The 25159-nt window shown below is 41.4% G+C and overlaps 1 protein-coding gene across 4 annotated transcripts in view; it reads right to left on the reverse strand.

Moving 5' to 3' along the window:
- Positions 1 to 25159, reverse strand: part of MTSS1 (MTSS I-BAR domain containing 1) — a 125553-nt gene that overhangs the window by 89068 nt on the left and 11326 nt on the right. For all 4 annotated transcript variants that reach the window (XM_082298009.1, XM_082298007.1, XM_082298010.1 and 1 more), the window contains exons 2-3: positions 19384 to 19445; positions 16582 to 16655 (exon numbers count right to left, since the gene is read on the reverse strand). In XM_082298009.1, the coding sequence (XP_082154135.1) occupies positions 16582 to 16655; positions 19384 to 19445 (136 nt within the window). The remainder of the gene's footprint in view (positions 1 to 16581; positions 16656 to 19383; positions 19446 to 25159) is intronic.

Here is a 25159-nt window from a genome sequence, read left to right on the forward strand (position 1 = left end):
AATCAAGATGCAAGCCTCCACTCCTGGCTCTGCTCCCACTGACACAGCTCTGCTTATTTCACAGGAAGGGGTAACCTTCGGGCAGTTTGAGCATAGAACCATTTGCCATGGGGAAATTTCAATCCACAAGAAGAAGGAAAAAAAAGCGTATGAAACTGACAGTTCTGAAGAGGACTTCAGTCACCAATACCAGCATGAGCCACGGGAACTCTGTGCTGAACAGGTGTCATGAGCCCTGCAAGGGCAAAGGCAGATCTCTTCACGGCAGTTTCACTTGAATTCTCAGCTAACCACCCCCAAATGGGAGTCACCGGCCTCTCCACAGCACCTTCCTCTCTCCTAGCCATGACATTTCATTCCACACCATGGCTTGATACAGTCCATGAGCACCAGGTCAGTGATGTTATAGAAGGCAGTATGCTTTCTTGCACACTCTTGAGTTGTGGCAAAACAATCTCTCCCTGGTCTGTGAATTTTATGCAAAATCCACAGATGACAGACACAACCGAACGCGAAGTCTGTACTTCCTTCAGAAATCCAAGCAAGACTTCTTATGGGTACTAGTTTGATTCATTTTTTTCCCTACATATACATTTATACAAAAAAGATGCACCCAGAGCATTTTCCAGCACACCTGCCACTCCAGAGACACTGCCTGTTCCCACGCCTCTCTGTGCTGGCGGGCTCCAGCCATGGCTGTGTCCAGCAAAAGGCCTGCAGCAGACTAAGCCCTGACCGGCCCTCCACAGATAATCAGGTTAGATGATCTAATGGTCCTCCTGGTCCTTAAAAAGAAAATTAGCTGTGAATCACTTTGATGCTTTGAAGTCCTGGTCCAGTTAGTCCCACAGACAGAGACCAGCCACTGCAAGATGAAACTCAAATCAAAGCCAAGTTTTATTTCTGTGGTCAGCAGCACAGACATATTTCAAAACCAAGGTGAAGCAGATGACCAGGAAAGAGAGGTGAAGCCAGACAGGCTTCTCTCTGTCTGTGGGACAGAGAGGCATTCAGTTGACTAAGAAACAAAAAGGTAGGGTGACCAAGAGCCTGAGAGGCTTTCTGGCCTGATGCTTTCCGTACGTAAATCCTAAAATGGCAGCCACTGGTCCCCACTGTTCATTCACTCACTCATACTTATCAAAGAACAGTTCTCACTCACATCAGCTTGCAAAACTTTGCACAGGTAACTGGAGTGAATAATCCTCTAGTCATGCTTCACCCTAATACTTTATAAAAGATTAAAAAAAAATTTCTGAATTATGCACTAGATGGCTATTAACAAGGATAACCCAAGAGGCTTTTTTCCAAGCTCAGAAGCTACTTTTTTCCAAGACTGACCTGTCCAGTTGTCCATACTAAAATAACTCACAGATATTTAAATCGTGCAAGGCCATCAGTGGTTAGTGCTTTCACAGAAACCTTCCCAAACAGAATTAATTAACTGATAAATGATATTGAGAACATATCCATCAACCTCGCAATGCTGTTCCTCATGTTTGTGCCAAAGCAACTCTACTCCTACTCTTCCATCAGCATAAATGAGTCTAAAAACAGCCTTATAAAAATATTAAAATGGGTTTCATTATAGCTTAAACTAGTGAGAAGACTTTGACAACTATTCCCAAAAAACAAACTCCCCGTTGACCCTTTTTAAGTATCCTAAAAAGAGTTGCAGATCTACCTACAGAATTGAAATCAAAAACAAGTTAACAGAAAACAAAAGAGAAGGTAAGTTATTACAAAGTGTTCATTGCTGCATGGAAAGGTCTTTGTTCAAATATAGTGCATGTAAGAAATCTTATTATTGTATAATTAAATCCTGAACTAATATGGCCAGGAAGTGGAGCTTTAAAAACAAGGCTTTCAGGATTGTCTAGTTTGACACCTTCTTTACATGGCAGAAACGGGTTTGTCTGCCTTAATCCTTCCTCTACAACCACTGAGAAAGGTCTGTATGTGCTGCAAGAAGAGCACTTGAAGTTTTCAGGAATCCAGAAAAGAGTAACAGAACTTCAGCTAGGCCTGATCCCATTCAACTAATCAATACTGCATCTTGCTCATCTTTTGTTATTACCAATCCTCTTGCAAAATGAGGCTGTTCTACATAAATATTTCCGAGTCATCCATATTAATGCAAATACATTGAAAATGCTGCAGGAAACATGCAGGGCCACAGTCAGAAAGGAAAAAGCACAGAAACCCACAGAAGCTGAAAACAAAAAACCACAGGTAAGCCACTTTCCAATAAAAACAAACAATACCCTCTGTAAAGCAGAACTAAGTGAACCAGAGAGGGAAATCCAGACAAAGCCACAAAACACCAGAAAACAAGTTACCCCACTTTTTTTTTTTTTAAAAAAAGGAAAAAAAAGAAAGTGGGAGGAGTGTGAAACTCTAGCTACCCCCATATCCTGTGAACAGTTACCCACTGTTCAGTCCCGGTAATGCTCTGGGGTAGTTCTGGGCATGCAAAGCAGCATATCTAGGATCTTAAGTAACATAACTGAAGGAATTAGATACCAGGAAATACAGACCCTACATTTTTGATGTAGTCACTTTACAGGAACTACATGGCATCTCACACTGATCTCCAAGTAACTTGAACAAACTTGGCAGATCTTAGGACCAAAAGAAATTCTCATTGCTATAGATAGGTCATACAAAATAGATGTGCCTGGCAATGTTTGACATCCAAGTCTTGGGGTCAAACTACCACTTCACACCTCCATCCTGGGGATGTCGAAACCTCTACAGCCCAGGATTATTCTTGGAAGTCTTTATTTCATTATCCCTTTAAACAGAACTAGATCTCCTTTTAACTAGGAATCATTGCAATTATGTAAATTGCTATTACTGCATTGCTTGCTTTTAAAAATTAAAAAAAATATATAAATTTTAGAAATTATAACTTTTGTTCATCTACTTACTGAAACTATTGTTTGAGGCAAAATATGTCATTACAAGAAAAAGCTAAAGGAACAGACTCCTGTTTGCCTTGTGTCCCTTCAACCTTTCCTAATGGTTGGAAGCAGTGAATCAAAGGTAAAATGAACTGACTTGCCCCAGTTTGTTTCCATGCAACTTAAAGCTGCATTATGAATGTTTAATGTTTACTCCCATTGGTCACAAAAAGCTTTTTACACACTAAGTATGTTTCATCTAAGAGACCTTTTCTCTTAAAGAAAGCTGTTCATACATCTTTCAGCTTACGGGTGCACCTAGAGGGCACAAGTTTTGAGTCCAGCTTCCTTTTTTGGCCAAAAAAAAAAAAAATCACATGTGAAAATAAGTTGGAACCAAACTGTGACTAACTTGAAGTAAACAAAAGTTAAGCATAAACAAGAAAATATATACTACTTTATCCATGACAATCATGACCTCAAAAATGGAACTCTAAAGAGGCTGGAATTCTGACCAATTTCAACAGATTAGGCAACAGTCAAAACATTGGAGACAAAGAGCTTTGGAAAGGCTGTTGAATAGATGATTTTTTTAACCTGACCAAGCTTTAGCCTTCATTAACCAACCTAAGAGGACAGAACAGACTTCTTAGCACTTAGGCTCAAAAATCCCTTAGCAATATTCATGATGGGCAGATGGGTGGTTGTATGCACTTCTGAAGACATTAGCTTTTTTCTTGTGAGAACCCATTAACCCTAACACAAAGCCTTAACAAGAAAGCTTTATTCTAACAAGTACATTTGTTTTAAAATACTCAAATCTAAACTTGAAGCTTAATTACACTGTGCATAAAGTCACCCTAGAGTAACATCTCAACCAGCTTCTTCATTGTCTTTATAGATGCACACCACAAGTTCAGCACTTTCACCCTAGCTGGGAACATACATGAACAAGGCTTTTTCTCCTACTCCTAATTTTGAAAGCCATGTTAAATTAGTAAGATTGCCAACAAAGAGAACATGTTGGGAAGAACAAAGAGTCTCTGAAAACAGGCAGCCACTTCAGAGAGAATGGCTAAAACCCTTGCAGAAGTGCAGCTTGAGAAACATGGACTTTATAGCTCTGAGTGAAGCCGGCCTCAAGCTTACAATGAAAGATTCAAATCTGTTCGTCTAAATCAATTACCCGTCCTGAGCGCACGTCGTGCACTTGAGCCCAGCAGTCTGGGGAGGGCTTTGCATCACGGTACACACTCAGTGACAACATTCATTTCCCCAACATTTCAGCTTAATAGCTAAAACATTCCCTTGACTATATTCATAACCAAGGCTCCTGCCTCTGCAGCAGCTCCAGAAGAGCTACACATGAACTCTTTACCTTTGAACCACAGTGACTAACACTCACACAGAGCTGCTATTCTCCCTGCAAGACAACCTAGATTTAAAATGGATACACATTCACAATAGCCTCCAACGGAAATGTGCTCTACTGGAATCCAGTGATTTTGCAAACTAGCAGAAAATGAAAAAGCATTAAAAACAGGGGCAATCCATCACAATATGCACTTTAAGTATTTACTAAATGTACTTTGGATTTAATTTATTTATAACAACTCAGCGTTCTGGACTTCCATCACTATATTGTGTAAATATAACAAAATCTTACTCTCAGATTCTCATTTCTGCACTCTACTTAATATCTGCTTGAAAGAAAGGGAGATTTTTTTTACTTCTACACAAGTACAAAGGTGAGGATGATTTCTCAGCAACATGAGTCATTATATTCTTAAATGACAGTTTCCAACCCTACTTCTGAAACTGTTAATCTGGTCATATCTCAGTGCCAAATTATCTCAGATTATTCAAATGCATCATTACTCTCTTGACGCAAATAGTTTAATCCAGTAATTTATCGGGTTTTTTAAAATCCCTGTAATACTTTTACTATGGGTTTGCATACGTAAACAGTGACTATAAAAGATGACCAGTCTGAACAATAAATAAAACCCCTCACTTTTTAAATTTTTTTTTTTAAATAAAACCCCTCACTTCTTCATGGATATGTACCAGATGTTCCCTAAATATGCCCAGCACAACACACCCAGCTCCTCTTTGTCCACCATACATTTCTTCCTCTCTACACTCACTCTCCTCAGCCCACTCTGGCATCCTCAAATACCAAATGAGTAAGAGGCTGCTCTGAGGGTGGCTAAGTCAAGGCTCCCCTTGCGCTGGCTGAACAAATAGCACTCCTTGTGAGTCCACGTCTACAAGTACACAGGACATACAACTTCACCCTCTCCTCAGAGATGCTTGGCTTCTAGGGGGACAAGGCTTGGAAGACAAGCACATCTGATACACATCTCCTTTTCTTGCACAGCCAGGATAACCAACCTTCAGTCATACAAAATGACATCTTCACACTTTAGACTTTCATCAATGCTCCAAGTTTACTTTAGAGAGCTTGGCCTCATCACAATTTGGGGAACTATTGGGGGGGGGAAAAAAAGAGACCAAACCGTTATTGCCTGCCTAAGGCCAATTTCTGTACTTAGAGGACTTGTCAGGACAGCAAGCACTGTTCTGCATTTCTTTCCCACCTCCATCACATGATTCAAGTTTTTAAAGTGACCCTTGTATTGGGTTGATCCTGAGTTGATGGACAGTCTTTTAGACCAATTACGCTTCTCACAATTTACATATTTAAACAGCACAGAAAGGCGGGACTTCCCCTTTTGTCGGAGCTCGCCTGCTGGAAGGTGGGGGGGGGGGGCTCCGAGCCGCCGGGCCGGGGCCACTGCCCCTTTCCCCCTTTTCCAACGCTGCGGCACGGACCCTGGGTGGCTGGGGGGGGCTGCCTCAGAGCCACAGGCAGCTAAAACCAGCCATGGACTGCTCACAGCTAAACCCATCCAGCGCGGCTTCTGGGGACCGGCGGGTCCCTCTCCTCTCCATGCGGGGCCGGCGGAGTCAACGGGAGCCGGCAGAGCCTCCTGTCTGCAGCCAGCACACTTCGTGCTGAACTGAAGAAGACACCACGCAGCCAGCAGCACAAAGGGAGTGAGGCTTTCCCCACCGTAAAGCCCGAACAAAAACACCCTTCAGCATGGCGGCGTCAGAGTCAGAGAGAAAGAGAAGTGAGTCACGTGGGACGGAGCTGGAAATGGCGACGGGAGAAAAGAGGGCGGGGCCGCGATTCTGGCGCGCAGCTTAAAAGAAACCTTCTTGCATGCCGTGGTAAGAAACTGTAATACCACAAACTGTTTGTCTCTTTAATCCATTTGAAGAACATGGGGGGATGGAGAATCCTCGTGTGGCCTATGAAGATTATGAAGAGTGCCTATGCCAGGCTATATAGAAGCGGTAAGAGGCTGTTAAAGACTTGTGGCGAAGAAAAGCCTTTGTGTGCAGGCCAAAATAACTTATCCTTAAAAAGATTAATAACCCCATGTGATGGCCCATGTTTTGCAGTGTGAAGGAACTGTGAGATTTTTCATGGGAGAGATGTTCTACACCCAGCAGATTGTTTGTTTCCAGGTGGATCTGCTGTTAGTGGCAGTTTGGGAACCACGTGCAACTGAAGAAAAACCCTTTTTTCCTTAAGCATAAGAGAGAGACTTTTCAAGAACTGCAACACTGACTAACATCCCATGTTCTGTTATCCTTGTGTGAGCTAGGTAAAAGGAGAGAAGTGCTGGAAAGAGGGGGGGGGGAGGAATTTGCTTTAATTTTGTTTTGTTATTTTTTCTTTACTTTCAATTCTATTAGTAATAAAGCTCTTTCATTGTACTGCAACTGTTTAAGGTTTGTGCCTGCTTTGCTTTTCTCCTAATTCTTATCTCACAGAAAGAAAATACGTAAGTAATGAATATTTTGAACCAAAACCACTACATTTAATTGGTGTTTCCGCCCGGTTTCAAACTCAACCCGCTACACCCTAAATAAAAGATTCAGTTACATTTTCAAGTATCTGACCCCACTATGCCTTTCTGGACTAATTACAAATTATGCAAACCAGGCTTTGCATATTGCCTGGCACCCTGAAAGCCTACAGTCTATACAAGCCAAGCTTCAACACTCCAACCCCCTGCTTAACCCTGCAAAACCAAATACACTTAGCAGGTGTGTCTGGGCCTAAGTAAGGGCAGAAGCTGCTCCTGCAGATGAAAACACATTAACAATGCTATTTATCATGCTCAGCAGAACGAACACCAGCTCTGCTTCGAAACAGAACAGTGGCAACACCAATGGCTGTTACACTCAGGAGAAAATGGACCCAGTTCTCAGGCATATCTTTCACTCTGGGGTGGGCTGAAGTGACTCCAGGACAAACACTCATTGATGTATTCTTTAGTGTTTCCATTTAGCAGCTCTACCAAGGGAGGGGACTGGTGTCAGAGAAAAAGACAACCCCCCTCCTCACCTCCAAATCTATTTTGCAAAAAGCCTATTTTTAGCTCTCAGCGAACATGCCGAGATGCACAGCACTGCTACTGTAGTAATGGCAGCCACAAACCCGACGGCTTGTTTGTCATCCATCAAGTACTCACACAGGGTTGCATCGAACTGCAAAACAGGCTCAAATACAGCTCCGAACTGAAGTCCCAGCCAGCTCCCTGATATTAGTTACTATAGAAACCAGTCCCTCGGCACAGGCGTTCACAGCAGGAAATCATGCAGATTTCAATTTTACATAGTAATAAATGCTGCGGGAGAGCAGAATTTCACAACAATTGCAGGGGCTGATTGTACAAACCCAGACCTCTTTTACCCCATGACACTGTGGATGAATGTGCCCATGCAGAAAATTGTCACTGCTCCTAGTTTTGAAGTGGTTTCCACAAAGCTTGAGTTGGGATGGCTGCTGAAAAGGTCATAGAATTTTTCAATGGCTTCATTAGATTGGAAAAGGTACCTTACACGCAAGAAGCCCATGTGAAAACAACAAAAAAAGCACCAACTGCAAAGCAGTAGGAGGATTTAAGCATATATGTAACTACAGAGAGTCCAAACATTTTACAGGAAGTACTATCAGGTCACAACCCAGGGCTCCTTTGGAAACAGCCCATCTTCGTTTCCTTCTCCACCCTGTCCAAAAAAATAAACCTGAATGGAGGGCAGGTCACAGATTTATTTGTAGAAAAAAACTGTTGTAGAAAGCACAAAGACAAGAGGGAGGACTCTGAGCCCTGAAATGAAACAGTGAGGTAACTATATTATTTTAACTTTTCAGAAGTAGTTCTACAGGTTGGACTCCATCATGTGCGGGAGTGGAAGAGGAAGACACACAGCAAAATGCACTTCTTGTCCTAGGCAGATGGGGACTCTACCCCACCTCTCTAAATGAGCCCATAAGCCTGAACAGTGCAGGTTTTACTACATCAACCAGGGAAGAAAAGAGCAGGGCACTGCTTCACTGAAGAAAACTAATGTGAAGGGAGGAGGGAAGGGGTGAACAGCTTGCACAGCAACAGGGACAAACATTTGTGCTGGCAACACCCGACAAATCATCAAGCAAACAGAAGGACAAGAAAATTAAGAAAGCTGGTCTATTTTTAAGCAAGACCTCATTATTACCATGAACATGCACTGCTTCCTGAGGAAGCAGCAGGTATGCAAACATGAGATGAATCATATCACTGAGTAAATCACCTGGCAGTATAACACTGGTTTGCATGGACACACACAGAGTGAACGTATACGATCTATGGTCCTGACACCTACAAAAATGTGTGGAAGAGCATTTTTCTGGGAGGCAGCCTGAATTAAGGAGAGCAAAAAAAAAACCTGTTAGACAATGCAAATGTCACTGCTGCTGCTGCAAATTATTTTTGTTATTGCTTTTGTTAATGATTAGATGGAGCTCCATTGTTATGGACACTCCACTCGCAATTACTCTGCTGCAGCTCATAATTTCACTTTTTGTATAGGTCTCTTATGTCATTAGAAACAAACATAATTTTTTTCCAGTCAGGGTAGGAATAGACAGAGGGAACGGGAGAAGACATCCCAAGTGAAAGCACACATTTTATACCGCAGCCTTTGCACAAATTGTCTGATACAAAGGAACTTCACAAGTGGTTCAAGGATGTGTGGACTGGGATGAAATGAGATTGAGTAAACTGCAGGACTCTGGTCAGGTCTACACTCACACCCCTAGAGTCTGGTGAGTTTGCAAGAAGCCAGCTGACGGCACCAATCTGATACTTCACCAACACGTGTCTTCTTGGAAGCCACCACTGAGGTGACCAACAAAAAGACAACCCCCAAACCTGCAGTTCCAGACAGCTGAGGCACAAAGCATGAGGCTGCAGAAGCTCAGCAACTGCTCTGCAGCTGCCACAGTTTGTTATGGGCAAGGTCCAAGGGACAAGAAGCACCACCCTACTTCACAGAAACCTTGCTTAGTCCGAGCTGATTTTCTAATTCTCTTCTCACACCACACAGAACTTCCTTCTCTGTCGTATGGTAAATAAAAAAAGATACTAAATGAAACTCAATGGGAACAGATCTTCAGCTACCTTTGCTACCCAACTGGTGACAGATTAAAACTAAGTAAGTAAGAGCTGTAACAACGCTCTTGTTGTGGTTACTACAGGATTGTAACTGTGTGCCAACTAGTAATTTATCACATCAAAAGGCTGCCTGAATTAGCCTGAAAGGGGATCTCCCACCACAGAAACATGTGCTACACTGGGAAAACCAACCACCAACCAAAACCTCAGCCTCCACTTTCAAATCCACATCCCATCATCAAAAGTATGTTTTTGCATCTTTGATTCTAACCTAATAAATTATCTGAAGGAAATCCTCAGAGCCATTTATGATTTATCCTCATTACTTCCCAAACTGGATGTTTAAGACATCGAAAGTCTGGTTCTGCTGCCAAGACTTAGAAAATTCTTTACAGCTACAAAACCAGTACGTAGTTACTGAAGTGTAGGTGCTCTGTGTGAAGATGCCCCCAGAGATACAAATTCATAATGTAGCTGGAAACAACAATCCATCCATCCCAAGCCTGCAGAAAAAACAGGATCTGGTATTCTACCCTCCTAAAAGCAACACAGCTGTATAAGTAAGAAGAGAGGAAGAACTACAACCAACTGTATGAAAAATTAACTCTGAGCTGTTCCCTATCCCCAAAATCCCAAAGATTTCCAATTCAGATTATAGTGAGCACACTTACACTTGGTCATGTGAAAAAAGTCCAGCCACTTCTTTCTTAACACACCTGCCCACTCCTTGGATAAAGTATTAAAGAAGCTTGTTTGCTTCTTCCTCCCTCACTCTTTTTTTTTCTCCCTCATAGAAGCTGGCTTTGTATTCAAGTTTTCTGTTTAGCACACACAATCACCTGGTAGCTTTACTCCCTTTCCTAACAACGTTTCAGTCTCTTAGCAAGCACCTTAGCAAGCTCAAAAAAATACTGGGTTGTAGGGCAAATGCAAACTACACTCCTGCATCACTCTCTGCACTGTACCAAGGGGCAGCTGGCTATGTAAGTTATTATAGCAATTATTTTTGTCTATTGCCCTGAATATTTCTCCTTAGGTAGGAGAAAGCAGCACAAATGTTGTCAATGACCCTGAGCTAGATTTCATCTTGACCTCAAGGGAAAAAATAAGGCATAAATAAATAATATTTCTTTATGCTGAAATGCCTGCACTCACCCAAAGAAAAGAAAATGGCCATGTTATTTTTTATCTGCAGAGCAGCCCTTCCAAGCCCCTAAGTATAAAATCTAGTAATTAATAACCAAACCACTTGTCTTGTGTTTGAGCATTTAAGATGTTCATCCCATTCTGACTGCTCCAGCCAAACAGGTTCACATCAGAAGCAGAGTTCTCAGGGCAACACACTTGTTGAAAGACATGGACCGACATTTGCTACTTGTCTAGAGAAAGATGGGAACACGGAAACGGAGAATAACACAGCACGGCCTTTGTGATCTGCAGTTTTAGCTGTTGTAAAACAGAATATCCAAGTTCCATTTCTCCAAATGCAACAGATATGTAATATGCATCCAGCTGCAAAATTATCTGCCAATGATTCTGAATTTGGTCCTGTGTTTTGCATCATCTTCATGAAAACATATTGGAAGACTGAATGGTTCATTTAAATACTTTTCTTCCTGATTATTTTATATATGAAAATCCACAAAGAAAAAATCTGGACTGTGTTATTTTACTTCAAAGACTCCATAGGAGGAGTAAGTACTTATTACAAAGTCATACCTTAACTGACAGGAAGCTCAAACAGAGGTTTTGCTATGAGTATGAGCATCTGAAATTAAAGAGGAGTCAGAAAGACAAAGGAATTGGACAATGAGAATGCCCTTCCTCTTGTGACCAGCTTTGTTTTCACTCTGAAATTAGGCACAGCTCACCATCACAACTCCCCAGTCCATAGCCAGGAGCAAAGCAGTTTATTTAAAAAATGTTATACAGCTTCTAGGTCTACTGCTGTAGATTATGGTGTCTTTCCCCTCCCCAGGCTTAACTTCTGTTTCTTTTTTTTTTTCCCCACCATGAAAATATATAAATTTTTTAAAAACACCATTCAGTACTGTCCATTACATTTTGCTGTGGCACCAAGGATTTACCATGCCTTGGGTCACACTGTGCCGTATTTGCACTGAGCAAGATACTGGTTCAGGAGGCCTAAGCACACTTACTTGGAAGATAACAGATGCTAATTCCAGCCCTGCGACACTTTGAGCAGCTTGTCACCTTGTAAAACCACTTCAATACATACCATATAGATCCTGGCTAAAATAAAAATGTATCGCCCAGACTACGGACTATTTGAAGGGGTACTCACATGGTACCTGGAGCAACACGGTTGTAGAGTCTGCCCTGGAACACTGATCTGCAGCAAAAGTACTATTTTAAGCAGCCTTACTAAACATGAAGAGCAGTCACTGAGTAGTGCCATGTAAGAGCTACCTGACGCAGATACTCACAAGTATTAATCAAATTTAATTTTGTAAGTAAAAGTGTTAAGCCATATTTACATTTTTGTGTGCTGTTGAAGTTTAATGACGCCTGAAAAAAGTACAGGCACTTAAATGCAGCACTTCTTCTACACTGATAAATCCTGCCACTCGAAAGGATAACATTAAAATTACTATGCTGATTTTGGATACCCTGCTGCTCCTGCATGCCGTGCAGACATAGGCTGAGTTTTGCTTCCAAGTCTACTCAGTGTCCCTTGGTAGCTGGCTGACCATCCACAGTACTTCCCTCCCCGACCTCAGACCCCTCAGTACAGCAGAGAAGGTCTCCCTCTCAAGTGGAATTTCCTGCAACTCTTGTCAGTAGCTCTACATTGCCTTAAAATCCTCTCAGACGTCTGTAAAATGAAAGAGACGGAAAACATAATAGATGTCAGAGTTACCAAAGGCAGGGAACACATACCTCTAGTAGCACTTGCCAAGAGGGAACTTCAAACAGCACTACAATCCATGGAATCCAACTGGCCAGAGAAAGCTGTGTGATATGCTGACACCCTCTTGAAGTGATTTAACTAATCTGCTAATATAAAACACACCTATGTATATGCAAAACCCTTCAATATGAATGAAAAACAAAAAACCACAAGACTTGAGTATCAGCTGCCTCATTAAAAATCTCACTTTGAAGATCAATTTTAAGCTTGGGTAAATCAAAGCTTTTAGATCATCTTTCCATAAATTTTAATTTACACCTGTGCAGATGCAGGCAGGCACGACTGGGGCAGGGTTTTATCCATGGAAGCTGCCAATGGTGTATTAAGTGGATACAGAAGAAGTGTGCATGTCTTCACATCAATCTCCCTCATAACACAAGGAGGATAGTTACTTTTCACACCTACTTTTTCAAGTTCCTGGGCTCTAGTACTTATCTACAAAGGACATTCAAATGCAGCAGAGGCAGAAGAAGACTAGCATACAGAAAGCAAAGCAATTTACACACATCCTTTTACATACTGTTGAAACCCACCTTATAATCATATATCACATTTAAAGGTACAGTACGTGGGATGCGCAGTTCTTGCCTTCAAAGGAGACAATACTTGTATTGCACAAATAATCAGGTAAACAGCTATTAAATGAACTTAGATTTAAATTTCTTCCATGTTTCAGAACTGATTCTGATTCAGAATTATTACTGATGCAGGTAAAAACATTAAGAGTCTCAAATATTGACAGTAATAAGCCATGTGAGAAAAGCCCGAACTGAAACTCATGAGCATACATCTCCCCAAAAGGAAACTTCACTTTTAAGGTATTCCAGAGTTATTATTAATACTATTTAAGGTATATTAAGGATTTAAAGGTACCCTGAAGTACCTCATTCATTTAATACTTTGCGAGCATTCTCTTTAATACTCATACTGAGAGATAATACAGATTCCATTGGAGACTACCGAGTTCTGCTGGGCTTTATGCCAAACAGATGCAGCTTGAATAACACAAACTGCTACATAGATGTCTCTATTTTGTCAGAGCTCAAAAATCAAAATATCTGAAGGAATTTTGTTTTCAAAAATCTCTGATACCAGCAAAAACAGCACACACTGCTATACAGCTAGCATTACTAGAGAATTAGCAACATAACTTGACAATCTCCCCCATTCAAATGATGTTTCTCAGATGACCAGACCCACAGAAACCCAACATTTTGGTGATACATGCATCAGAACCACTTTCCCTGTGTTTTCACTTGTCAGGCTAAAATCAAAAAGCATTGAACTGAGGGAACAGAATTGAGGAAAAAAGAGACTGAGCTTTGGGTTGATACACATCTAAATGGAGAGACAGCAAAGGAGGAAGCAAAAGCTGAAATGAGCTGGTTGGGAAATTAATTTGTGTATTGAGTCACCACAAAACATCAGGTACTTCACGTTCAGGGCTTTTCCTACTTTAGAAGCTACAATGTGAAGAAAATACAGCAAAGTACAGGTTATCAGACTCATCCAGTCATAGGTTTTACCATAGGCAGAGCTCCAATTATGCCTTCTATCTGAGCTCCAGATGGGAACGTGAAGATTAACATCATTACCATTGCAGAAATAGAAGGAAGTAAATGGCACAGAGAGAACGATGCACCAAAAGAGGAAAGACAAAGCTTGGGAACAGCAGTAATGCCACACAAGGTAAAGATACCAGTTGGAACACGGACTGGCAATGATGGATATAAGCTCCCATTCTTGAACACTTGATGACTGAAAAGGAGATTGTCTCCCCTTGTGTGTGTGTGGACATGTACATCCATGCAAACACTTTTTCTTCTTTCAAAGCTAATGCTGATGCAAACAGATTAAAGAGTAGCCAGAGTGCTTCTGTTGACTGATAAAACACTTTCATCAGCTAGATCAGTGAGTCTTAAAATAACAGGCCACTTTCTGTAGTATAAGCAATTACAAATTAAAGGCAGCACCCAGCTTCACAACACTTCAGTCATCCTAACAAGGAACTAACGTTGTCCCTCCAGAGCAGGCACCTGCTTCAACATTTGCATATACAGTTAGGTCCCAGAAGAAGTATTTGGCTCATGCAATGATAAACCAGCCTTATGATGTAAAATATACCAACCTCCCTGCCATTGTCATGGGAAGTGCTACATGAGACTCATACATCCCCAGCAACTGAACATGAACTTGCCTGACTTTGGTTAATCTGTTAACTCTAAACTTTGGTTTATCTGTTAACCCTCTAAACAGTGTGAAACACAGCCAGGTGTTTGATAATTTTATGAACTGGGTAAGTAACAGGCAAAATTTAACAAAGAATTTTTCACGTTAGGCAACCCCTCAGAGGGAAAACAGCCTGTCAAAATTCCCACATCAGAGAAGGAAAATAGTAAGTTCATTCTGTTTCAGTTTTGGAATACAATTCTTTATACTGATGGCAAATTACATTTTTACTGAATTGTGCCCTCATAAGTCATAGGGACTTTTGCCATCACCTTCCATGGGGCCAGGTGTTTATCCCTGTCCACAGCAAGGTAGAACCATCTGTATTTGTTAAAGGACCAAGGTGCAACCTCAAAGGTAAACTTGAATGGGCACAAATGGAAGTTAGGTTGGGAGGAAGATCAGAACCACCAGCTAACCCAGAGCTTTCATTCATTGCCCAGAACATCACTTTCTAAAAATAAAACCAAAATTCCTTTCTATCCTTTCAGTCAGGGAAGGCAGAAGACAGAACAGAGGAGCTATACAAATTTGGCATGCCCGGATTCACAGAGCTCCTTTTGTAAAGGATGTGTTCGAAGAGATAAGACACAACACTTGTTGGACATGGTCCAAATAATACAGCAGAAAGTGTAAAATACCCTTCAAAACCCCACACAAGCCATTTTTGTTTAAGAGTGGGAGAGTTTCAGTCATTCTGGTATCTCAAATGCAAGTCCTATAAGCCTGCCAGCATAGCTAGAAGACAAGTCTGAATCATTTTGGTAGTTTACTTTGTTTCCCCTTGGGAAAGCAGAAGGAATAGAAGAGAACATGCTTGAAAGAAAGACATGTTAGCAATCCAAGTTCTGCCTTGGGTCTCATCCTCAGTTTATTCCACTTTTTGTCATGCTTACTATTTTATGTGAGTAGATTACTTATAATTTACAGTAGGTATGCATATAATGAGGAACTTCTTATCAGAATGTAAATATTAGCTTTAGACAGGAAAAAAAGAATTCTTCCCTCTTGTCATTCTCTTGGTACTCACTCCAGCAGCTGCTACACTACTCCTGTTAACCAGAAGTGAAGGGAAGAGGAAGTCTGGCTGAGTTTGCACTCTGCTAATGGGAATGAACACTCTTCACATCAGCAGTATTACTTTCTAACTCTCCAAGTCAAATGCCAAGGGCACACTAGGACTTTAAAAAAATGCTACAAAACCTTTAAGGTTAGAGGTGACCAAAAGTTGTTCCCTCAGCAGTGATTTATCTGCACTTTGGATTTACTCTTCAGCAGCAGTCCAAGGACAGTGACCATGGGGAATGCCCTACCACTGCAGGGACATCTGCACATGATGCTGTGGTCACCAGGCATCCAGCATCAGAGAGAAGCAGCCTTTTGTCTCCTTCCAACTCAGCAATCTGGACAGAATGCCAGCTGCACTATTTTGGCTCTCCATACTCTCCAACACGCTTAGACTGCTACCCAGAGAAGCCCACAGCCCAGGAAAATTCATTTTGACCAAGAATGTCAGACTTAAGGGGGAAGGACAAGCAAAGTCTTTGCTCAAAGATGTAAGTACAGGTCATGGTCATCATTACTGGCAGAACCGAAAGGCCACAGCATCAGCCAGTATCTGCTCTGTCTCCAGCAGCCCTACAGTTATTTATTCCAGCTGAGTATCAAGCCTTTTACATTTATACAAGGTACAGAAGCGACAGTGAATACAGATTTCTGTAAATCTTGCTTTCAAATATTATTCATCAACGTATAATTCAAATGGTAATTAAGAAGTGTTCACATGATTGATGACACATTTAAATTACAGGTTTCCAGCATTTTTTTTTTCAATAAAGACAACTTCCTTTTTCACGTGCCACTTTTTCAAAGTGCAAGTCCATCTAACAGATGTCTCACAGATCTGCTTGTCAATGTAACAAGTTAAAACTTCTTTTTATTACGACAAATGGTATAAACCACACAGTGTTCTGTTAAACTCAATATTGACACATCTGCTTACCACGTGTATTAGTAGCCATGTCAGCCACTTTCTGAAAGGCATCCAAAAAGGCAGCAGCTGCTACTACTGTAGTCCTGAAATGCATACAGATAACAAAACATTAGCAGTGTCTCATTGATGCCTATTTAATTACTGCCAAAAACATTTAGGCTTATAAAGAATAACACTGTGAACTTGCAGAGGCCACAAAAAGTATTCTCTTTTATATCTGAACTTAGCCTTTTCCCTCCTTCATTTCTTAATCCCTTCCTCGCTTTGTGTTAGCACTATGGACTTGGAGGCAGCCACGCTAATTCCATGCTGAGAATTGCACAGGACAGGTGCTGTTTCAAAAGAGCACAGCCACCCTCCTTCTAGCCGATTTCCTCTGATGAACTAATATTAAGCAGTCAAACATGAAAAACAAATCTAACACACATTATACTTCACCCATTAGCGAACAAATTACAGCCACTGCTATTTTCAGGGAACATGCGTATTTTAAGAATAAACATGCACAAACTTCCTTTTATCTAGGATCCTAGCCAAACAATTTCCTGCATTTTTCATCTGCGGAGCATGAGCATCCCTTGAAACAGAAGATTTCTTGGAAATCAGACTGATCTGGAGTTCTTTGACAAATGGAAAAGTGGGAAAGAAGAAAAAAACCCCTCCATTTCAAGAAAAAAAACCACAGAGCTCAAACCCACAGAAAACACCAATCCCCAAATCCCCAAAACAAACAAAACCCCTTTCTGATCCACTGCTCCTCCAAGCAGGACCCTTCCTGAGAGGTACACCAGCAATCTCAGACTTCACAATCCAAAGTGTCAACCTCACTAGTCCAATCTCCCTCCACGTTTGGAAAGCACACACAGACCACACATCTGTTCAAGTGGACAGCAAACGTTGAGTTACAATTTTCCAGACACGTTTGCTCCAGATAAGCAGGCCCCAGAGCCCTGAACACCTCAGGTCAGTCCAGATTTCTGAAGGTTTTTAGTCTGGTTGACCCAATTAAAGTGAAAGTAGGCCAGGGCTCTACAGGTAAAGCACAATTGTGCCCTCTCCACAGTTATCTCACGGTTCTGTTTCTGCACATCTTTTCTAACAGTAACTGATTTTCTCTCCTGATGGTGTCAGTCAGCCTTTTCAAGCGAAATCCAGAACAGGGACTATCAACTTCACTTTGTTTCAAGAGCTCCTTGCTTGCCTCAAAAACCCCGGCAGACCCGCAGGGAAGCTGATCCTCAGCCAGAAAGACCACAGGACCGCTTAATTAGGTCAGATTTTATGCAAGTCTCACTCCAAATATGCTCGAGGTACAGAGGATGTAACTGGCAGCGTAGTAAATGGCCTACTGACAGCACAAAAGATTTGAACACACACACAGAAAAAACCACCCTATGCATGAGAGGACCAAGCAAATGCATAAGGACTCTCCACATGCTCAGTAGATTAAAGGAAGGGCAGACCCCACCAACCCTGACAGCTAGCTAGCAATATTGGGCCCTGGAACCAGAAAATCTTTTCTGGGATTTTCCTTAACAGTGTTTGTGATGTTCATCTTCCAAACTTGTGGGTCACACTGTTATTCATGTACCATGTTGTTAATTATTAATTATATTGCTAATAACAAAGTTCCATTTCCCCAGTAACAAGATCCAGGAAGACCTGGCTCCAGCTCAAATGACATCTGCTGTCCTTTATCAGAGCACACAGAAATGAAACAGCAGCAAAAGGCTCACATTTGCTAGAAACAAACAGCAAATCCTCGAACACGGGCTTTCAAGCTGCCTGCTTGCATGTTCCTGTAGCACTGCACTGATTGAATGCAACACCACAGGACCGGGAAATAAACAAAACTATCCCTCATGCCATCCCAGAAAGCCTGTGTTTGAAGAGTACAAAAGGCTAGGAAAGTTCTCCATTTCTCTTCTTTCTCTACTTCCTCTGCATCTTCCATACTCCACTGATTGCTGGGAAAAGAAAGAAACCACACGCAAGTGTGGCATTTTAGGCAGGGTGTAGCAGAACAGCATTTTCCAGCTGTTTAGGGCAAATGAAGCTAACTCCCAGCTTCTATGGGAATGGTTCATAATGCAACACAGAACCACAAACCAGACTGTCAATAACCTGTTGCCACTACAGCTGCTGGGGAAAAAACCTGATGCTTTGGAGAACAGAGAGGAGACTGTGATTTGGAGAGAGTTGTGAGGAAATTGAGCTTGTATTCATATTAACAGAAACAAATTTTACAAATGAATGAATTCTAGAGGTAGAATTGGTCTGAGTGTGATACTTATGCCATATACTAAAAAATCCAGAATGCCATTTTCAAAGTATACCCCAAGCCCTTAAGTTTGAATCATCACCAATGTATGATCCAGCTAAGCAATTTTTTTCATTTTTAAGTCAGAATAAAATGCTGTTAAGGCTACCAAAGATTTCTTAGTATTTCGAGCCATCTTCTAACATAACACCTCTGTATTCTACACTAATAAAAGGGCAACACAGACCTAACTCCAAATGTGTGGTCACTAAAGAACAATAGACTATCTTTCCAATTTTCCATGAAAATCCATGAAACTTAGCTCATTTTATGTTTATTATGTATAGCTGGTGGTAGATTATGAATTTTCCTAATATATTAAAACACCAGTAGTAGTATTTGAAAAATTACATGCAGGTATTGACTATGTAATATGCACAATTTTACTAGGACCTGCTTAGAAAATTATCCTTGCAAAAGCTGCATTTAATCTTAATGTTTGCACATCCAAGGAACTGTAGGGGATCTTGACTGTGTAACGTAAAACTTACCGAAGCTGAGACTGCAGTTTCCCAGCTTTATTTATAAAATCTTCCCACACTGGGTAACTTCCCTGCAAGAAAAACAAAACACAATAATGAACACTTAATTTGAGCATTCTGATTTTAATACTATAGATCAAATTAAACTAGATGTAAAACAAGAACTAAGACTACTAAATCCTAATCCGTGAACACCAAAATTGAATTCTGAATCCAGATGAAACAGCAGGTCCTCTGATGAGGCTTCAAAGGTTTTCTGAATAGAAACCCTGGGCAAGAGGGATTTCAACTGAAGCAGCAAAAATAAATGCCTTGCTTTGGATGGATACTGCAAAAACCAAGCCCACTGGAAGTGAGGTACTAGGATATTGCAACAGCATGGAAAGAGAAGCTCCCAAAACTAAAGGCAGCATCACAGTTGTTGTCTACCAATGGATCATCTGTGTTTTTACCAGGTTCAAAGCCTGTATAATAAAAGTGTGATTTGACCAAGAGACAACCTCAAGCACTGCCTCAAGATAACTCTGTAATCGGACACAGAAAAGCACAGTGACAGCTCAAGACAACCAACTTTCCCAACAGCTGCCTTGTCAGTGCAAGACTTGTTTCCAAAACAGTCAAAAGCCTTGGAGACAATCTCTGAATTGAAGCTGACAAATTAGCATGGCACTGAGTGTATACAAAGTGCTTAAGAAGGTTTAATTCTTCTGGACCTCGAGTTTCCTGTAGAATTTTCCCCATTTTTTTTAAACTGGATTAAAAGCACAGGTTTTACTTAGAATATGGACACCAAGCATTCTTGCAAGGTGTGATGTTTATTTTCCACAGTTAAAAAAAACCCCAAGATTATTTTTTAGACCTAAATTGCTTTCTGCAGAGCAAGTACAAATTTTCCACTAACAGCAAAAGTGTGGTAGAAAGAAACCTCAAAATTTCACTTTGATTGGAGTCTAGAGAGTAAAATAAAATATCCCTGCTTCCTTTAATAAAGGTGTAAGACTTGCTGTTACCAGAGCAACAACACAATATAACCCAGATAAGGCAGATCCTCAAGGCTAACATTACCCCAGCTCTGACTGGCAGAGGTTGCAAGCAAGTGCAGCTGCTTGTAGCAAACTCAATTCACCCTTATAAACTGGTCTGCTTTTTGTAAGTAAACCAAAATCTATTGCCCCCACTGCCGTGAGAGACAGTGTTTTGTTTTCAGGGCAAAGACAGGACCTTCCCCAAAAGCTGGCAGACAAATTCCAGCTCCTCAGTATACCCTGGTAAGGCAGCTCCCAGACACCTGCTCAGAAGCCTGCTGGTACTCTACTCTCTGTATTTTTCTGCAAGGCTTGTGAGTTTTTGCTAAAAGGAAAAGAAAAAGGGAAAAGACCCCAAACAATGCAAAGCAGGTGTTCATAAGCCTTGTTATACCTACACATGACAGAACCAGCGGCAAATACAGAAGGGGAAAGAGAAAATAGCAGTTATCTGGGTGGCAAGACCTAGAATATGAAGTGCTTTGTGCTAAGCAAAAAACTGTCAGACATTTTAAAAATGAAAGAAACCCACCAATTATTTAACAGAGGCAAAAAATGCTATTTCCTTAAACCTATTAGTCTTACTGCAATCCCTCCTCTGAACCCTGTCTCTCAATGTCACCTGCATGCTGTTCATGCATTATGCACATGCATGCTAGGAGCCCTGAAAGCCCTGACAATCACCAGCAGGGCCCAAGGCTTTACGGGATACTCCAGCAAAATGCAGGCCGGCAAGCAGGGGATACCAAAGCAGCCTGATTACGTTTCCATCTCGCTGGTGTATTATCCAGCTAAACGCACCTGATGGCTCCCAGGAGATTGATACCAGCTCTGCGTTTAGCTGCTTTCCCAGGGAAGCTTAAGACACTCCTATCAAAACACAGCTCAGGAAGAAATCCCCTTTTTTTTTTATTTTGTGGTCAGCCTGGCAAGCAAAATTGGAGAAATCAAACATTTCCACAACTATTTAATTCTTGTCTGTAAAAATGATGTTTTTTTCAAACCGAGCCTGCTCAAATAAGCTGTAACAGTTCATTTTATTAAATAGTTTGCTACATTTGTTTGGTTGAAATCAACACAGTTTGTTTACCTGGGCTCCCCATATACTGGCCGATAGCACCTGATCTCATTTCGACAGTAGAAAAATGGAGCTTTTTGTGGTTCTAACGTCACTGAATTAATACCTTGGCTGGTGGATTTTGTTGGGGTTCTTTTTTTGCTTGTTGCTGCATTTTTAAAGAAAACCTTTCAGCAGTTTTACATCAGTGATATGAAGTCCTGCATTATCTGCTCAGCTTGCCATATCTTGTTATCGCTAATAAACTCAGCTGAAAATAAGAGGCATGTACTTCATCTGGGTTCCAGAATAATTTTCTGTCACTTTTCCCTGCTGAAGCCACATCCACAAGTTCATCTCTCCGTCAGATCATGAAGTCACGCTCTAAATTGTGTCATTCCTTTGAGCTTTTCCTAAGAACATTTCCACCACCATATCTCTGCTGAAACCAAAACCCCCTTCATTCCTACCTACAGCAAAAGTGCAAAACACCTACCACTTCACAAGACCAAATAACCAAGGGTTTGTCCCATCTCCAGCACCTAGGAACCAAGGAAGCCATTTAGTGATGCCTGTGGGGACAAACCAGGGAGATGGCAGGAATAAAACTAGTGCTGTAAATCTGCACAGTGCCAGTGCCCTGGGCAGCAGCAACTCCTTCTCCAAGACCTCTTCGTGTGCCACCTGGAGCATGGCAGCCCCGCTGTGTCTCACATCCAGCAACAGTTCTTGCTTTTGTCAAAGCAGAGTCAAGAGAAATGTTAACAGTGGTGAAAAACACACACATCCTTGATTCAACATGTATTACTTTCTCAATTTAAACACAAAGAAACAGCAGGTGGAATTTGATATCTTTGTCCAAGATGTGCTTTTGCGACATAAAGCCGCTTCTGAAGAATAATAACACAGTATTTTTAATGCTGCCTCTCCCAGAGCTTCCTCTGCTCCCTCTGCAATTTCCAGTTTCAGCTGGCTGATACAGAAAATAATTTTTCCCCCTTTTAAATGTCAGGGTTACTCAGGCCTGGTGCTATCTGTGAAAGCAGGAGGCCTCCCCCAGGTCCAGTCACGCTTAGGGAAGAGCCACAGCAGGATTCTGGGACACAAATTCCCATTTAGCTCTTCATGGATTGAAACAGGGATCAATTACAGTGAGGGTTTGTCTTTTTTTCTTAAAAATTGCTAAGGGATTAATGCAAGGACTATTTTCCCCAAAATAACTTTGTGCCCAATTATTTCTTCATCATCGAATGAAGAAATTTGACCTGTCCTCATCTGAATAGATGTTTCCCACTGCCGTATGACACTCCATGGCATCAGGGCCCCTGGAGCTCCTCAGTGGGGCTCTGCTGCCCGCCCAGCACGTCACCATAAGTAAGCTGTAGCATGCCATTATCCTACCCCATTGCTTAATTAGTGGGCGTATAGATGATTAGTCACCTGATCCCACGGCCCAGCTCCAGCTAATCTATACCAAATACAGGCAGGGAAAACACGGAAAACACCTTTCTGCCTCAGGGCTGAGAAACAAACTGCTGCCTCGTGCCTTGTCACTCAGGTAGCCAGTCCACAATTAGGGACATGAAACAACTTCCCCTCAGGGACAGAGAGTGTGTCTGGAAGTGCCAGACACCAACACCCAAACCTGGGCGGAGTCCTCGAAAGCCACAGCTCCTGGACTGCCACGGGGAAAAGGGTGGACCATCATCATTCAGTGAAATCCCATCTGACACCCAGACGCATGGACGTTGGCAGATGTCTTAATTTTTGTCCTCCTTCCTCACCATTCAAATCTATTTTAATTGGCAATAAATTTCATCTTCTCCACTCAGGTCTGGTTTGCTTGTGACAATAACTAGTAAGTGATTTCCTTGTCTTTGTCTCAATCCTTGAGCTTTTTCTTATTATTTTCTCCTCCATCCCATTGAGGAAGAGGAGATAAAAAGCAGCTGGCCAAGGTCAGCCCACCACACCAGAAAAGAGCAGACAATGATCACCAAGATGCAGCTTTGGAAAAAGTATTTAAGCCTTGGTTGGAAATTTTTTTCTTTTTGGTGAACCAGCACAACCGCCCTGCATAAACACAACACTACAAAAGATTTATGGAAGATAGTTTTTCCCTCTCTTTCAGTCCAGTGATCCCGCAGCAGGAGTGAGAAGAGACACACATGAGAAACCCAGTGATTTCTCAATAAAGGAAGGGTAGATTTGCAGCAAAGCATAGCATATTTACTGCAATTGTTATTGATGACATCTAATGGCAAGAAAGAACAGGTACCCAGATTGTTGTACCTAAGATTACAACTTGAGTATCAGCAGCCTTGAGTTTTAAAATGTTCTGTCACTCCTTCTGCCAAGAAGTTATGATTCTTCTTTTTCCACTAAGCAAAAAGACGCTTACTTTATTAATTTATTTACATGCACCCCAATTCTCATAGACAAGACTCATTCCATCTTCAAAAAACCCTTGACAGTGCTCTTTTAAGTGCTTTCATTTATCAGAAAGGCTTTTCAGCCTTATTACCAGTTCTTGCTGGGACATCAAGTACAAAGGCAGCAGTAACAGTTTGGAATCTTGTTCAGAGCAACAGCCCATCTAAATTTCTGGGGCAGGGGGAAAGAGACATGGAGGTGCTCTTCAGTAAAGCAAATCCAGAATCTGATTTTGGCTGTTTCAGCTAGAGAGGTAAGAGAGAGAACTAGGAGAAAGCAGTGCCTTGTTTTTAGCTCAAGGGTTATCAAACCAAGACCTGTATGGCTTCCAGGAAAGTACTAACAATGACTAACTGCAAGACTTCAATGAAATGGGGAAAAAAACAACTACACAGGCTACAGGAGTTAGAACTTCTCCACCTCGGTGTCATTGCTCAGCTATGATAAGCTAAAAAGTTGAGTCCCAAACACATAACAGTGTTACAGAGCTCCACACCCTAGTAACACATCCAAATGCCATACATCTATTTTTGGAACAAAAATTGTAACTTGGCTTGTGCATGTGTCCTCCTACCCCTCCAAAGTAAATTATGCTGAAAACAAAAGATTTCTTTTTATATTTTTACCAGATAACAGAATCACAAGGATTATTTTGAATGTCTCATTTCTGTGGCATTCACTACACTACCTCCAAGTAGCAAAGAGACTTTATTGTGCTAGACACCACACAAGGTCACAGATGTTACACACAAAGAACGGCAATCAGCAAGTATGGTTTGCACACAGAGACTACCACTTTTCCACAGTTCTTTAACAGACAAAACCAGGAAAGAGTGGAGGGGAAGAGGACAGGAAACCGTAACAGTCTGAAAAAAAAGAGGGAGGGGGAAAAAAGAATAAAAGAGGGCTCCAGCCATAGATGTCTCAACACATTTGGAAGACACAATGGTTGACAGTCAGCTTTCCTTCTCAGGTAACATCTGGCACTGGAAGTTTTTCCTCTTTCCTAGAAGAATCAATAGTCAACTGGGTGAAAGAACACTCGGCCAGCCATAACTGCAAGAATTACAAAGTGCTACCAGACATTAATACACCCTCTGTTCAATCCACTCATTTAGCCAAGTCCATGACTCATGGATAGGACTGCCTAGACCCTTAACAAGTCACAAAAGGTCTTGCAAAATACAGGTGAGAATACAGAATTAGCCTCATCGTGCCTGAAGTTCATAATTGCTCTTCTCCATCCAAAAAACTTCTGCTTGTTGGCTTT

The sequence above is a fragment of the Coloeus monedula genome (assembly GCF_965178545.1).
Source record: "Coloeus monedula genome assembly, chromosome: 1".
NCBI classification, from domain to species: domain Eukaryota; kingdom Metazoa; phylum Chordata; class Aves; order Passeriformes; family Corvidae; genus Coloeus; species Coloeus monedula.